At 51.7% G+C, this 14,882-nt stretch overlaps 1 protein-coding gene across 1 annotated transcript; it reads left to right on the top strand.

Annotated features, from left to right (window-relative positions):
- Positions 1 to 14,132: 14,132 nt before the first annotated feature.
- On the top strand, positions 14,133 to 14,873 carry YWHAG (tyrosine 3-monooxygenase/tryptophan 5-monooxygenase activation protein, gamma). The gene has a single exon (XM_010019267.1). It carries the CDS (start codon positions 14,133 to 14,135, stop codon positions 14,793 to 14,795), a length of 663 nt encoding a protein of 220 aa, XP_010017569.1. The 3' UTR covers positions 14,796 to 14,873.
- The last annotated feature ends 9 nt before the right edge of the window (positions 14,874 to 14,882 follow it).

The following is a 14,882-nucleotide window of genomic DNA, read 5'->3' as shown; positions in this document are numbered from 1 at the left end:
GATGCAGAAGCATTCCCGTGCTCCCGGCCCGCTTTCCCTCCTGCCCTTTAAAGCTCGCCAGCTGCCCGCCTGCTCCCCGAGCGCCGTGCTGGGGGATGCCGCTCGGCGTCCCCTTCACGCCTGCCGTGGTCGTGATGGGTGGGGAAGAGGTTCGTTCTCCTGCAGCTCGAGCGTTTCGGTGGTCGCCTCATGGGTGGTGACATGGCATTGTTCTGCCAGCCCCAGCCCTGCCTGCTTGGAGCCGGTGGTGGTGCTGGTTTGAAATGGTGCTCTGGGCCTCTTTCTGGCTGCTGATTCATCTGCTGCTGCTTGCATGGGATCACAACAGTCTCTTCCAAATAATATTGTTATTATATATAATAAGTTCTGGCTCCTTCCTTGCTGCAAATGCTTTGTGCCAGTGCCCCTGGTTGGTGCATGCAGTTGCACTGCTGCTGCTGCAGGAGTGGGGCTGCTCCTTCAGCCCCCAAATGTGCCACATTTACTGGGGAGTGTCAGTGAAACGCAGCAGATGCTCCCCTCGCCTACCAGCAGGAGCAGAAGGGGATGCTGCTCCAGGGAAGGATGTGGGGCTTAGCCTGTCGGTCCAGGGTATGGCTGCATGACCTTGGTCATGTCCCTTGTCACTGTCTGGGGGTACAGCCAGCCCTACCACGTCTCCTTGCTGCTCGCTTGGGAGGTGTTGCCTTGGGCTTACCAGCCCAACTGATGCTGTGCCCAAGCAGCACCAGTGGTTTCCTTCCCAGCTCACTGGGGCTTTGCTGCCTGCAGTGCCTGTGCTTGAAGGGAGCTGCCTTTTTGTCTGGCTCAGCTTCGTGAGGAGTTTTCTGTCCAACCAGGGTTGTGGATCGATATCCATTAGCTGGGGAGCAGTGGTGCTGCTGGAGGCTTTTTGGCTCTGCCTGGGGAGCAGAGCACACGTCTCCCCGTAGACGTTTTTGGGGAGAGAGGATGCGCAGGAGAACAAGCAAGACGGTTGCAGTAACTCACCTGGAAAGGCTGGGGGGAGGATTATTACATTGCACCTTGTCTTGTGTAGACAAGACAAAGGGGTGAGGTGGAAAGGCTTCTCCAGGAGGAGTGCTGGGCAGGCCATCTGTGGTGGTAGGAAGGGAGCAAGGAATGTAGTAGCACTTCCCAGGGGGGCTGGGGAAGGCTCTGCAGAAACCATTTCCAGTGCTGAAGTGGAGAGGGCATGTTGGCATCTAATGACTACATCGATGCTCTTGCTGCCACCCCCTGTGCAGGCAAGATGCTGCTCAGCCTCATGGTGCCTCCTGGACCACTACAGCATATGGCTGCGTGCTTCCCAGCTTGTTCTTACTTACAGAGGAGCAGTCACAGAGAAGTCCTCTTGCCCTTTAGCAGTGAGGGCTTGCTCAGACCTGGGTGATGGGGGTGGTTTGAGGCAGTGTGGGTCACAAGCAGGGAGCAGGGATTCCTTCCCAGCGGTCTGCAGGGTCAAGGCAGGGTGGCTGCTGTCCCTCTGGGCTCCCAACCTCCGAACAGCTCCTGGTGTGGATTATCTGTGTGTAAATCACCCTCAGCACCTTGTAGTGGTAGGCTGAGTTGCACATCTGCACCCAAGCCATGGGCAGGTAGCAACATGCCCTGTACTCGAGTGCAGTGAGCACCGGACACAGTGACTGTGTTAACTGGTGAGCCTTCAGCAGCTCGAGCTCTTGGAACTCCCCTTTGAGCTCCTGGTAGGTCTTGATGTGCTTTAGGAAAAGCCGCTTGTGAGACCATGCTGGGTCTCTGTTGCCCGAGTGTAGCAGCCAGGTGTGGGTTTGATTAGAAATAGGTCTTTGAACTCAACAAAAATGATATTGAGGCTGTGATAGAGAATTGAGTCCTCTGCAGGGGTACATGGAGACAGTCAAGCTCTCGGACAAGGAAGGGCTCTCCAAGAGCTTCTAGATGTTTTGGGCTTAGCCAGGAGATCGTTTGGGTGGTGGCTGGCCCTGAAAGTGCAAAAAGGTCAGTGGGGATTGTCATGATCTGCTGCTTGTGGTTGAAGGTGGCTGGTTCACAGGAGTCTCATTGGGCTTCCTATTATTTGTGCTTTTGTTGGGTTTTGGTTTTGTGGTTGGTCTTTTTTGGACACCAAGCAAGCTCATAATGTGTATGGACAAGCCCTATCTGCCCAAGCTTTGTTCACCAGCTGATCCCAAAGTTGCTCTCTAGAACAGGTTCTTTGGCCAGCAGTGATGTGAACCCGGGCTTGCTCGAAGCTACAGAACATCAATTTAAGGGCAGCCACAGAACTTCAGCTCCAGAAGTGTTTTCTGAATTGAAACCTGCACCTCTGGAGCACATGCACTGATTCTTCACTGCGCCAGCTCCATGAGCAGGGTGTCCCCGTGCTTGGGAGAAACACAGTTAGGACTGAGATGGAGAAAGAGGTCAGTGTGCACAGGATGGTGCATAGATGGAGGATCAGCAGGCTGCTCTTCTGCCTCCCACTGAAATACTCCTCCAGGATGGTCTGTGCCATTCAGGGTGGGATTAAGCTGTGCCCATGAAGGGACTTTGCAAGGGCAAAATGAGCTTGGTAAGAGCTTTGTTACCTTCTGTGGTCAGAGGCCTCTGGTATTGTCCTACTGGTGAGCAGTCTTCACCTTGGATGCAGTCTTCTGTCTTGAATCCCTAAGGAATTTGTGCTCCCTTGGGTTCAGGGGAGATGCTCTGGGACAACTTGAGCAAGGACACACCAGCCAGCCTGACTGGGTGTTGTGGAACTGCCCTTCTGGGTAGGGTGAAGCGTTGAGTGTGCACATCTTCATGCTGGAAGGCATCAGAAAAGATATGCTTGGCACATTTACCACTTTGATTGACGCATTCCTGTAGCTAGGAATTGATCCACTCGCTGTGGCTCCTGAGGATACAAGAAGAAACGTGTCTTAAGGTGTAGCTGATGGAGCAGAGGCTGGGAGAGGAGGGGGGTAGCCATGACTTCACATCTGGAGCTACCTTCGTGGATGGTGGCGCATCTGGCAGGGTATAATATACGAGCTCTACAACTGAGCTCTTTTGAGCAGCTTCATGCCAGGTAAACCACGTACCAATGGATGCATAGGAAGTTGTGTGCAAGGACACATACTCCAAGCTTTTGTGTGTCCAACTGTCAGTGCTGAGTAACCAGCTACTTCTTGGGAGGTGTCTTTGTCTAAGCTCAGACGTGTCCTTGGACACAGAGCACTGATGGGCTTGTAAGTGCTGCTTCTCTGCCTCGGCAGACCTGAGTAGCACATTGGGGAGCTCAGTACCAGCCTGGCAGGGAAGAGCAAAAAGGACTGTTGGACTAGTTCAGACTAGAGCTAGATGCTTGCTGCTTCCCAGCCAGACACTGGGGTGTTCAGAGACGGGTACAGAGGAGGAGCAGGTTGGAAAATGCCTGTGGTCTGACCTGAGGAAGCCTTTCCTCAGTAGGGTTGGTGTCTGGGGCATTTAGGATCTGCAGATCTGAAGCTGCCCTCTGCTTTCCTGCCCAGTTCTACCTCCTGACCCGCGACTGCCAGTGAAACGTGAATGCATACTGGAATCACTGTGGTACGAAGCACGGAGAAATGGGATTTGCCTGGCTTCCCAAGCAGTTCTCCATTGCCAGTCTTGATAGGACACAGGCATCACCTTCCGCTTCACGGTGGCAAAGCTGTGATGCAGGGCTTTGGTTGTCTGGGTAGCTGATGCACCTTGATATTTCCAGGCATTCTTCAGCACTTCGGTGCTCCACAACTCAAGATAGCTTTTTCCAAAGGTAATGCTGTTACAAGTAGTTTTGGTCTCACTGGCTTGGAGCCAGCTCAGACCTTCTTTCCTTTGCATCCAGGCCTTTGGTATTTCTTTCTGGAAGGCTGAAAGCCTTCACCAACCTCTGTTCTTCACTGGAAAGGTAGCTAACATAACTTGTCCTTGACTGAAGCCTGCCTGACTCCCTCCTGTTAGATTCACATGTCTGCAGGCAAGTGGCAACGTGATGTCTGGAAACCAGAAAGATAATGAAAACAGGAGCAGGTATTTGCTCAATTTGGTTCTGCAAGCAATGGTCACCACTGGGAAGTGATAGTTTGGAAACCCGTTTTAGCATCTGCTGAAACAAAGGGGAAGTAGCTGTGGATTTGTCTCTGGACTGGTGAAGATAGGGTGGGTTTGGCTTTCCACCTCCAAAACCATTGGCTTGGCTTCAGGATGCTGCTCAGATAAACGCCCATGGACGGTTTCACGCTGGTGGTAGTCAGATAAAATGCTCTGCTGTGGCTGCCAGGCTCTGCCTCTGCAGCTTTAGGGGATGGGGGAACTCGTGGAGACAAGATGGCTTTGTGGGAACCCACCTCATGGCTTGCCCAGTATTTGCACAGGGTGGTGGAGGACCCTGCAAGATGAGTGAGGCTGTGAGGGAGCACGGAGGCGCTCTCCCATGGAGGATATAGCACTGCTGAGGTCTCTCCTGGTCTCTGCTTCTGCCTTCTCCCACCTTGCCCCTGCAAAGCAGAACAGCCTTTAGCAGCTGTGGGGGACTTCACACATCTGCGCTTGGTCTGGAGCGAGCAGGAAAGGGGAAGGATATAGGTTTGTGGAACTTGGTGCTGTGTCATCCTCTCAGCTGGGCATGGCCAGTGCTGTCACAGCCAGCTTTCTCCTGTCTGTCCCCCTGGCTCCTTCACATAATGAGCAAAATCCCTCTTCCCATCCTAAAATGAAGGAAAACAGTGACAAAAGGACTTCCATTCTGCTCTGTATTCCTTTGAAGCTTGTCTCCTTTCTCCAGAGCCTGGATGTCAAGATGCTGGATTCCCACCCATGGCTCTGGTGGGAAGCCTGTCTTGGGGAGGAGCTCAGCAGCCAGATGGCTTTGTCCAGCTTCTCCTAGTGCACAATGACAGCAAGCCTGAGCTGCCGCGGCATTCCAGCCCCTCCGATGGGCCCGAGCTGCTGGAGCACAAGGGTTGGGGCTCACCCAGGAGTCTCACCCTGGCTGTTTGCTTGGAGGGGGCTGGAAATGCCCGGAACTGGTAAATTCTGGAAAGCAGAGCTGAAATGATGAGGCAGCAATCCTCAGGCTGCAGGAAACACTGATGAGGCTGACTCTCAAAAGCGGTGCCTTTGTGTAGCTGCTGAAACAAAAGCCTTTGTCTGCCTGTTTAAGTATAAACTTCCCCCCAATCTCAGGTTTTTCTCTGCTAGCCCAGATTTAGTCACATCTCGGGAATAACCCAGCACATGCTCAATAAGGTATTAAAGAAACCTGATTTTTGGCACAAAGCTAGTGATCTAGTGACCAAGGGCAGTGCATTAGTTAATAGCAGGAGGAGAGTAACTAGAGAACATGTCACTGATGATGGCATGAGATTCCCTTAAAGTGATCTCCAGATTAAGGATTAGAGTACTTAATGTTTCTCTTCCTTAAAAGAGATGTTGGAGTTGAATCAGTCTATGGGTGTTTAAGGCAGCTGCACTTGGACGAACCCAAGTCTGCAGAGACTCCAAGTACAAACCATTCCTTAATTGTTTGCAAATTCCCTCTGATCTTGCCGGATGGGTTGGCTTGCTTGGGATGTATCTTTGCTGCGTACCAGGCAGAGCTACTTGGCATGTCAGTGTGCTTCTGACTCCTCTCTAAGATGGTTTCAGACAGGCTCTAGGAAACAACAGCCACAAGCCTCAGCTTCAGCATTAAACAAGGCTGCTGATGGACACGTTGTTTGGACAGTCGTGGTGCTCTGCAGCATGGGGTTTATTAATAGTAGTTAGGAGAAGCTGTTGCTGTGCTCTGTGTTAGCAGATACACTGAGAACTGCAGTAGAACTGCACTTGTGAAAGAAAGACTTAATGCTTAGTGTTCAGCAGTGAATGGGAATTTGGGGGAGATTAACAGCCTTTGATTTACACCCAGCTGAGGAAGGCACCGGAGCTTTGCCTTTATGCTGTTGGCCTTTGTTATGTGGGATGAATATTTCATTACCTTGAAGCTGGGAGCTTGGCTCCTTGTGTTTGGTGGTGTCAAGACGTCTGTGCCCGAGGGGCTCTGTCACCAGTGATGCACCGAGATCAAACCTGTGGTACTAGTCCCTTGGGCTTCAAAAGAGGGCTGGGAGGAGGTAGCTGGAGCCAGGCGAGGGTAGTTAAACCCACAGGCAAATCTGGAGCAGTAAAGTGACCCTCTTGTAATTTAAAATTGGCTGCAGTGTTCCAGAAAGCCAAAACGTTCTGTTCTGCAAGTTCAGTTAAGAAATGAAATAAAATTGAGGTGTGTAAGATCAAGCCTGAAATCCCTGAAGCGGTGGGAGGGTAAAGTACATCTGGAGGGGTAATCACCTTCCTCATTGGTGCAGAAATGAAACCTGTGGTGGAGCTGGCATGCTGCAGTCCACCTGGGTGTTCTGCAGAGTCTCTTTGCTTCATGTGGTGGAACCCCCCAAGGACCTGCTGATTCTGCAGAATGAAAGATCTGGGGGTGTTTTAATATTGCAGAGCCTTGCACTGATGCAACAAGCCCGAAGTGTTTGGGTGATGACACGAAGCAGTTAAACTGACAGGCTAGCTGCAGGGAGTTGTTTGCATGGTTGCAGCTTCTCCCATTTCATCCTGCTGGAGCACGGCTCTGCCGTGCAGGGGGAAGCCATGGAAGCAGCCAAGAAGTGCCCAGTTCATGCTGTTCCAGCAGAGCTGGGAGCAGGCTCGCTCAGCAGCCAGAGCTTGCTCTCAGCCTTTCCCAAGGTGTCCTGCCCATGGCACTTTGTCTCTCCTCTCCCTGCTTGGCCCAACTGAATAGATGTCATGGGCACAGCATAACACCAGCATTTTTTGAGCCCCTGATTAAGGACAAGCCCTGGCACTTGAAGCTCCGGGGAGGATTTGATGATCTGGTGGCGGGGTACTTACTGCCTGGCAGTGGGGCTGGAGGTGAGCTGGAAAGCACTAACATCTGAGCCAGATTAGCACTCTGAGAAGCTGTGAGGTAAGTCTTTAAGCAGCTAATGCTCCCAGCAGCACTAAACACCCTCCTCACAAGAAACTTGGTCCATTTATCTAGTGTGTCCCTGCTTATGTGCTGGGGTCCCTGAAGTCTGTCTAGCTTGGGTTTGTTCGGCCATAAATTGGAGGGGAAACAAATAGTCTTCCCCTGTGTTGACCAAGGAATGGCCAGTGGGCTTGCCACAGATGTCAGCTTCAGCTAAAAAGCTTGGGAGTGGATGGACTTTTCTGAAGAAGAATAATGATTGAATGGAAAAAAACCCAAGTCTTTAAAACGTGCAGAAATGTTTTAAAGGAAGAGCTGCAGTTACTCTCCAAGAGCTTTTCAGCTTGCACATGGAGATGTTTGGTGAAGCCCAGAAAAGCCTATAGCCTTCTCCTTTCAGAAGGATCTCCTGTGAGCTCCTCAAGCTTGTGGTGTGCTCCAGGAGCTCCCATGGCAGTGGCATGCTGTGGCACTGGTCTTCCGTGTGCTTTGGAGAAAAGGCAATATCAGCAGGGAACAGACTGGGTAATCTGAGGCAGGAGATCTCCCCAAGCTGTGGAGAAGGGTGGTGATCTTGGGCTGCTGCTAAAGTGCTTGCAGAAACACGAAAGTAGGCAGATGAAGCTTGCCAGCCTGCCGTATCTTGGGTTGGGAGTAGCTTGGCATCCCTTCTGTTGCTCTGTAGTTAGCAAGGCAAAGGTGCTGGTATCCCATCTGCCAGAGATGGTGTGATGAGCCCTGAGTGACAGCCCTCTTAAAAGCTGGGACTGATGTGGTTTGAGTTGCTGCTCTCTCCATCTGGTGGCAGGAAGGCACTAGACCAACAGAGATTGCTGCTTTATTCCCAAGAGTTTTCCATAGGTAGTGGCAGCAAGACAGTGAAACAAATGGGTTTTCATCTTGTTTGATAGTAAAGCTAAGGAGAAACAGGGTGGTAATAAGGCAGACAAGAACAACTTGGACATAATTCCTTAACGGCTCAAAAAGCAGATACTAACCATAGGAGCAGCTCCCAGCTACAAGCCTGTGCAATGCATATTCGGAGATGGTTTGTAGCTCTACGCTGATGCACTTGGAGAGCAGACATGGTGCCCAGGCTGGGATCGTTCCTTCCAGCTGGTTATGTGATGTGTCTGGGTTCACCCTCTGTCAACTTAACAGCCGTTGCAGATTGCAAGGTCTAATAGCGTGCCTGGAAGCCACGTATGGAAGGCGGGAGGATGCTCCCTTGTGCTGGCCTTATCTCCGAAGCTGCAGCAGAAGGTGGTGAGGCAAATCGCTGGCACCCAGGTGCTCTGCAGCAGGAAAGACTTGAGCCGTTAGACCAAATGCTGAGACTGCAGCACTGCAGATAAGGGGTGGTACATGAAATGCTGCTGCCAGAGGCAGAATAGAGCTCGGCACTCTACCGTTGCCACTGGTGTTCTTGCCTTGGCTCTCTTACAACCTTCCCCTGGTAGTTGAAACTTGCGCCTTCTCTAGCTGAAATCCATCAGAGCCAGACTGAAGAGGAGTAGATCTGCAAGCTCCAAGGAGTGATCAAACCTGTGTGTAGCACAAGGAAATTCAATTTGGTTTAAGTAGCTCTTAAGCTACAGAGGCCATTCGTGGCATGAATGAGCTCTTGGTTTTCACATCTCCCTCACGATCTGAAGACTTTGTCTTGGGTGGTTCAAAGTCAAATAATAAAGGCTGCAGAGTGGGATGAAAGCCTCCGTTAGCTGTAGGAGCATGCAGGAATCCTGGTCAGTGTGTGGAATGCCTAAGTAGCCTTGGAGATGCTATAAGCAATTAACAATCTTTGCAGACACTGGTCCTTGATGCACTCAGGGCAATTTAAAATGTAATGGCAGACCCATCCCTTGTGCCTTCAGCTGCTCTCCTGCAGTGTTTGCTGGCCCCAATGGCTTAAAAAGTGGGAACTAGCATCGGGTTATTCATACTGAAACAGTCAAAGGAGACAGCAGTGGGGAAGTAACTTCTGCCCACAGCCTGCTTGTGCTTTTCTGGTCTTGCCTGAGATGAGAGGAAGGCTTTGACCTGCAGCCAAAAATCCCCTTGGCCACGCTGAGACCAAACACGAGGAGAGAGGACAGCGGGAAGGGGTCAGCAAGGAGAGAAGTAGTGATGGTGTCACTTCCACTTTGGGAGTATGACGTGGAGGAGAAGGCAGGGGGAGGAACAGACCCAAACTGGTGCAATCTGGTGAGATTTTCGATTTAGGTCTGGTTTAACACACGCCTACTTTGTGTGGAAGTAGGACAGTGCTGAAGAAAAGCATCTTTGCGAGCGCTGCGATGGTGTCATAGGGCAGCTCGCTCTGGAGTGCACAAGGAGAAGCTGTTCTTGCCTGGGTTGTGCAACACCTCGTCACGGCTGTTACGAAGCCACTGGGTATGGTGAACATTTGATGTGCTCCAGGGCAGAAGCTAAATGTAGAACGAGAGGGGGACAATAAACCAGGCAGTGCCTCTGGTGTGTCACTTCCAAATTGATCCTCAGGCTGCTGAAGGGGGTGCTTGCAGATGGGTGATGGGGTCCCACCATGGAACAATGGCTAGAGATGGGGGGGAAGGTGGCGTGGCTGCAGGTAGTCATGAATGTTATCATCTGCTTGAACCTGAAGTAGTTGTGTGCTGGTTGCTTCCCTTGCCAGTGGCTTCAGACCGGCTTAGAACTGCAGTGGTGGGGTTTCGAGAACAGTGAGTTGTTTCAGAAGCATATTTGCCTTTAAAAAGAAAACTGAAATGGGAAAGGAGACCTTTAGGCCAGGCCTCAGTGTCACTTACAAGCTGCACGTGAAGGAAAACAAGGCAAGAGCTAGGGTTTCTGCTGGGAGATAACACGTTTAATTACATGGTGCAGAGCTGTAGATAGAACAGAGGAAACACAGGTGCCAAGGAGGAGATGGCTGTTGTGTATCCTGGTGGAAGAGGAGCTCTGATACTCAACAGCCACTCTCACTGGGCAGTTGGAGGTTCTCATGGTTGTCTCTCTCCTTTGTAGGTACCTCCATGTCTTCAGGGACTCAGGATCTCTTCTAGGCAATCAGAAAAGCAGAAGTGTTGAGGCATGTAACATGGATTAAACTGTCAAATGTTGATGGTATTCCTCAGGGAAGAGTCTCTGGGTGTGCTCAGCTTGCTCTGCTGTATGCTTCAAGATAAGACATCAAAGCTAGGTAGGAGCCACAAATGGGTGGGCACTCAGTTATAAAACTAAGTGAAAAGTGTATGAGGATAAACAGCTAAAACGAAATCCTCCTTTGCAGCTACTGTAGGGTCCTCAAAAATGGTTATTTCATGATGTACTCAGAAATTACTTCAGACCCATGGGTGTGAGGTGAAAAGTGGAGGATAACAGTCCTGGAATGAGCCCTGTAAGCAAACTAACCTGCCACTGCCTGGGAGCAAACCTCCCTGTAGGTCTCTAAGCCTGCTCATTAGGATGCTTCTGGAAAGAAGGTGCAGTGGGACCAACCTTTGGGCTTTTGGACCTCAGCGTTAGTGGCAGGTTTGGTGCAGCCTCTCACATGAGACTGAGCCTTGCCCTGGCTGCGATGTGACACTTGGGCATGCCAGGAGCCTGCCAGGTTTTGGGCAGAGTGCTGAGTCAGAGCTCACTGCTGTGGCAGAGAAATCAGGAGAACCTCTGAAGAGCTTTGCTGCAAGTCAGAGGCTTTGCTTTGTACAAACCTCTGTGCTCTCGAGCAGTAGAAACCCTCAACTTCCAGTAGTTTTTGGCCAACGGGAGCTATTGAGCTACCTCTATGGCTTTAGGGCACTTGAGTCTTGGTGGTGCAGACACTGCACCCTCAAAGGCTGCAGGAGCTGGTGAGACTGGCACTTGGCAGTGTCCTCAAGCTTGGTGGTGAAGCGTGTCTCCAAGCCGAAGCCTGTCAGTGTAGACTGCTCCATGGCAAGCCCGGTGTAGCCCTGTGCTCCCTGGTGTCCTCTCCTCTGCCCTTAGGCAGGGCTTCTGCCTGCAGCATGTGGAGGGCCTGGCTCTGGCACGTGTGTCACGTGTGGTGACAGGGCACAGGGGAAGCTCTTGCAAGTAAGATCATTACCTGCAGACTAGCAGGGGAATGAGAGGCACCACGGCTGACACCTCCTGCTGCTCTGCATTGATAAAGAGCCAGTCTTGTGGCTGGGCTTGCCTGGGGGCAGAAGCAGAAAGGAAGATGAAAAAGGTCTATTTTCTTCTTATTTTTCCCCTTCGAAATAGCTAAAGACTTGCATCTATCGAGCTTCCAGCTGTGTGAGCGTGTGGACCAGCTCTCAGTGCTTGGCTGTTCATGCCACATGCAAGGCTTGACTCCATTTCAGCCACGTGCATCTCCTGCCCTGATGTGCAGGGGCAGGAGGGTGAAAGGAGGCTTGAGAGTTACTGACATTCGTGGTGCAAGTTCTGCTTTTCTCTGCTGTCAACCAGGGGAGTAAAACTCCCAAATGACTGAGCTTCCCAGAGAGCAGGGAGACTTCCAGGCAGAGCCTGATGGCTTTGTGTTCCTGCCCAGCTTAATGCCAAACTGAGGCTGTTCTTTGGATATTTGAAGTCTTTAACTCCATGTAAGAGTGCTGGGAATGGCATTAAGTGACCTGATGCTCACAGGGTTGGTCTATACGTGAGGGTGCTGCCCTTCCAGGGTCTGAGTTAAGAAGGGGGAGTCTTCTGCTAATATTAATCTGGATGCTGGAAACAAACATGAGCAGAAATTCTCCAAAAGGGCTTGTAATGAGACCACAGCAATCTGCTCCAGGCCTGATGCAGGATATTGCCTTATTGATGTGGCACCACAGGCGTGCAGTGCAATGCTGTAGATCAGGTATATCAGAGCCTGCTGTTTAGCCTCTGGCTTGATTGAACTCGCTTTGTGGTGGTATCCTGCAGTGTGAGGATACATCAGCTGTTGGTTGGCCAGCACAGGCTTGCAGTGGAGGCACAGACCCACATCCACTTGGCAAGTTGCTGCAGTGGTTTTGGGATGGTTTTCTGCTGGAGACAGTCACCCGTACGGCCCTGTTGTCAAAAGCAATATGACAGGGACTGCAATTCCATGCTGGAGTGCAGAGTGTGGCACGGCAGGAGACACCAGTGCAGCCTTCAGCAGCAGCTTAACTTGGGATATGTCTTTTCCACCTTCCAGTGACTCTCAGTTAAAGCAGATAAGCATACCCTTGCTGTCTGATACCTCGTGTCCTGGGCATCTAAGCATTTCTTCCTGCTGGGAATGCAAGTGCCGGATGGTTTCCTTTTCTTCTTCTCTCAGCTCAGTGGCAAACTGAAGTATATGTGGGACTGCAGCCTCTTCCCTTCCCTCTCCTAGTGCTGAGGGACGTGGTCCCTGTCTCTGGCCATGTTACGTGGTTTCTCTGCAGTGCATCCCTGCAGTGCTCTACCTTTCTGGGAACCTGGCTACTGCTGGGAAGCAGTTAACAAGGCTCCCTTTCTGCTTTGGTGAGTTCCCTGCAGAGCTCCCTGGAGGAATCTGCTTTCTCCACAGGTGGTACCTTCCATCTGTCAGCCAGTTTCTTGGAAGGATTTTGACAGGCAACTTTCTTCCCTAATCCTTAATAGCTTCGAACTCAAAATGGTTATGGCAAAGCTAATCCTATGAAGCTGCCTGTAGTTTTAATAAATCTGTCCTCCAGCAAGACCTTTCTGGTGAGAGGAGGTAAATCTTCTTTCTGCAGTGATAAGTATCTGCAGACATAGCTGGAGGGCAGCTTTAAAGTCACCTGCTTGGTCCACACTTAAAACTGGTACCTCTGCTTAGAGAGCATCTTGCTAAAAGCCTCCTGTGGTTTTCAGCCTTCATAAGCAGTGTCAGGACGGGAGACTGCTGGAGTCAGCGAGTGTCTTGTGTGGCTGTTGGTGTTGGGCACTCCATTTACAACTGAAAGGTAAGAGAATAAGGCAGGCTGGGATCTCTGGATGGTTCCAGTCCTGGTTTACTCAAAGCAGGGCAGCTTGCACAGGACAGGACCCTGAGTAACCACAACGAGTTTTGAGTATCTATCTCCAAGGATAGGCAATAGGGCACTATCTTTCAAAGATGGCTTTAACCTTGCAGCATCTCTTATTTCTGTCTGTGCAGGTGTCACTCAGAGGGAAGAATGCATGGAGTCATTTCAGAGTCCTGTAGCAATACAGACAGCTAGAGACCTCTGAACTCAGAGCACAAGGCAGGCTGGAAGCAGCACGTGAACAACACGCCGGGGTGTTTAGCACACTGGAGTTGTGCTGAGCCTCTGCAGGAAGCAGCATTTCACACACAACCCAGGGCTGCGTGGTTAAACAGCACAGGAGCTGTGTGGAGCAGCCTGGCTGCTGCACCCACTCCAAGGGCTCAGAACCACGTCTGGGATGCAGCATGGAGCCCTTCCCGCGCTGCTCGAGGTGGCTTCGGCCAGCGCTGGGGTTGTGGAAGCTGCAATGAGGTAACTGCAGCATCAAGTGTGATGCTTCCCAGTAGCTGAACTGGCTGAGGTGGTGTTTGGCAGCCTGCTTGTGAGATGGCTCTGTGCCCTGCCGTCTCCTTAATCCCCCTGTTGCTGCGGTTGTGAGGCAGGTAGAAGTGATGCTGTGCATTAGCACTTATCTTCACCGGAGAAAATCCTGTGTGGGAAGAACATACTCTTAAGCATGTGAGCTTTTAAGTCCTTATCTGTGCACATACCTTAAGGCAGCTGTAATTTGAACATCCAACGTATTCTTTAGGCATCTCAGAAGCACGTGCCTGTGGGAGACGGAAAAGCTGAGCACCCTGTAGCGGTGGTGGTGTTAATCCACGTGGCTAGCTCGTGACTCTGGACCTTTACCACCCTCTTGCTTTGCCTGTCCCTTTCGCCTCCATCGCCAAGCCCAACTCTCATCCCGCGGGTGGAGGGCATCTCTTTCTCATTCTGGAAAACTCTTTAGGAGCTGGAGAATACCTGGAATAAAACCCAACCTGGCTCTTCTGCTGGGGGACTGGACCACGGCGCGATTTCCCAGCTGGCTCCCTCTGGGATGGGAGCAGATGCTGGATGACAGCAGGACTGTGCAAGCTGGCTGCCTTCTCCTGCCTCTCGCTTAGAGATACGTGGGAACACCCGGACATGTGATGGGAGCATCAAGTGACTGGCGCTTAACCCAAATGTCTCTCTTGTCTCCCCCTCTCTTGATGCAGGTGACGGAGCTGAACGAGCCTCTGTCCAATGAAGAGAGGAACCTGTTGTCCGTCGCCTACAAAAACGTGGTGGGGGCCCGGCGCTCCTCTTGGCGAGTGATCAGCAGCATCGAGCAGAAGACCTCTGCTGATGGCAATGAGAAGAAGATAGAAATGGTCCGTGCCTACCGCGAGAAGATCGAGAAGGAGTTGGAAGCGGTGTGCCAGGATGTGCTGAGCCTGCTGGACAACTACCTGATCAAGAACTGCAGCGAGACGCAGTACGAGAGCAAAGTCTTCTACCTGAAGATGAAAGGGGACTATTACCGCTACCTGGCCGAAGTGGCCACCGGTGAGAAGAGGGCAACCGTGGTGGAGTCCTCGGAGAAAGCCTATAGTGAAGCCCATGAGATCAGCAAGGAGCACATGCAGCCGACCCATCCCATCCGGCTCGGGCTGGCGCTTAACTACTCCGTTTTCTACTACGAGATCCAGAACGCTCCGGAGCAGGCCTGCCACCTGGCCAAGACGGCCTTCGACGATGCCATTGCCGAGCTGGACACCCTCAACGAGGACTCCTACAAGGACTCAACGCTCATCATGCAGCTCCTCCGCGACAACCTAACGCTCTGGACGAGCGATCAGCAAGACGACGACGGCGGTGAAGGCAACAACTAGACCCCCCCACGATGGACTGGCAGCCGCACGCTGATGCTAACTACTGCAGTCTTTATTTTTTTCCCACGAGTGGGGGGGGGTGTCAGG

This window comes from Nestor notabilis, unplaced genomic scaffold (assembly GCF_000696875.1).
Source record: "Nestor notabilis isolate BGI_N333 unplaced genomic scaffold, ASM69687v1 scaffold31907, whole genome shotgun sequence".
NCBI classification, from domain to species: domain Eukaryota; kingdom Metazoa; phylum Chordata; class Aves; order Psittaciformes; family Psittacidae; genus Nestor; species Nestor notabilis.
Note: the sequence above shows the minus strand (reverse complement) of the source record. Positions and strands in the feature narration are given on the sequence as shown.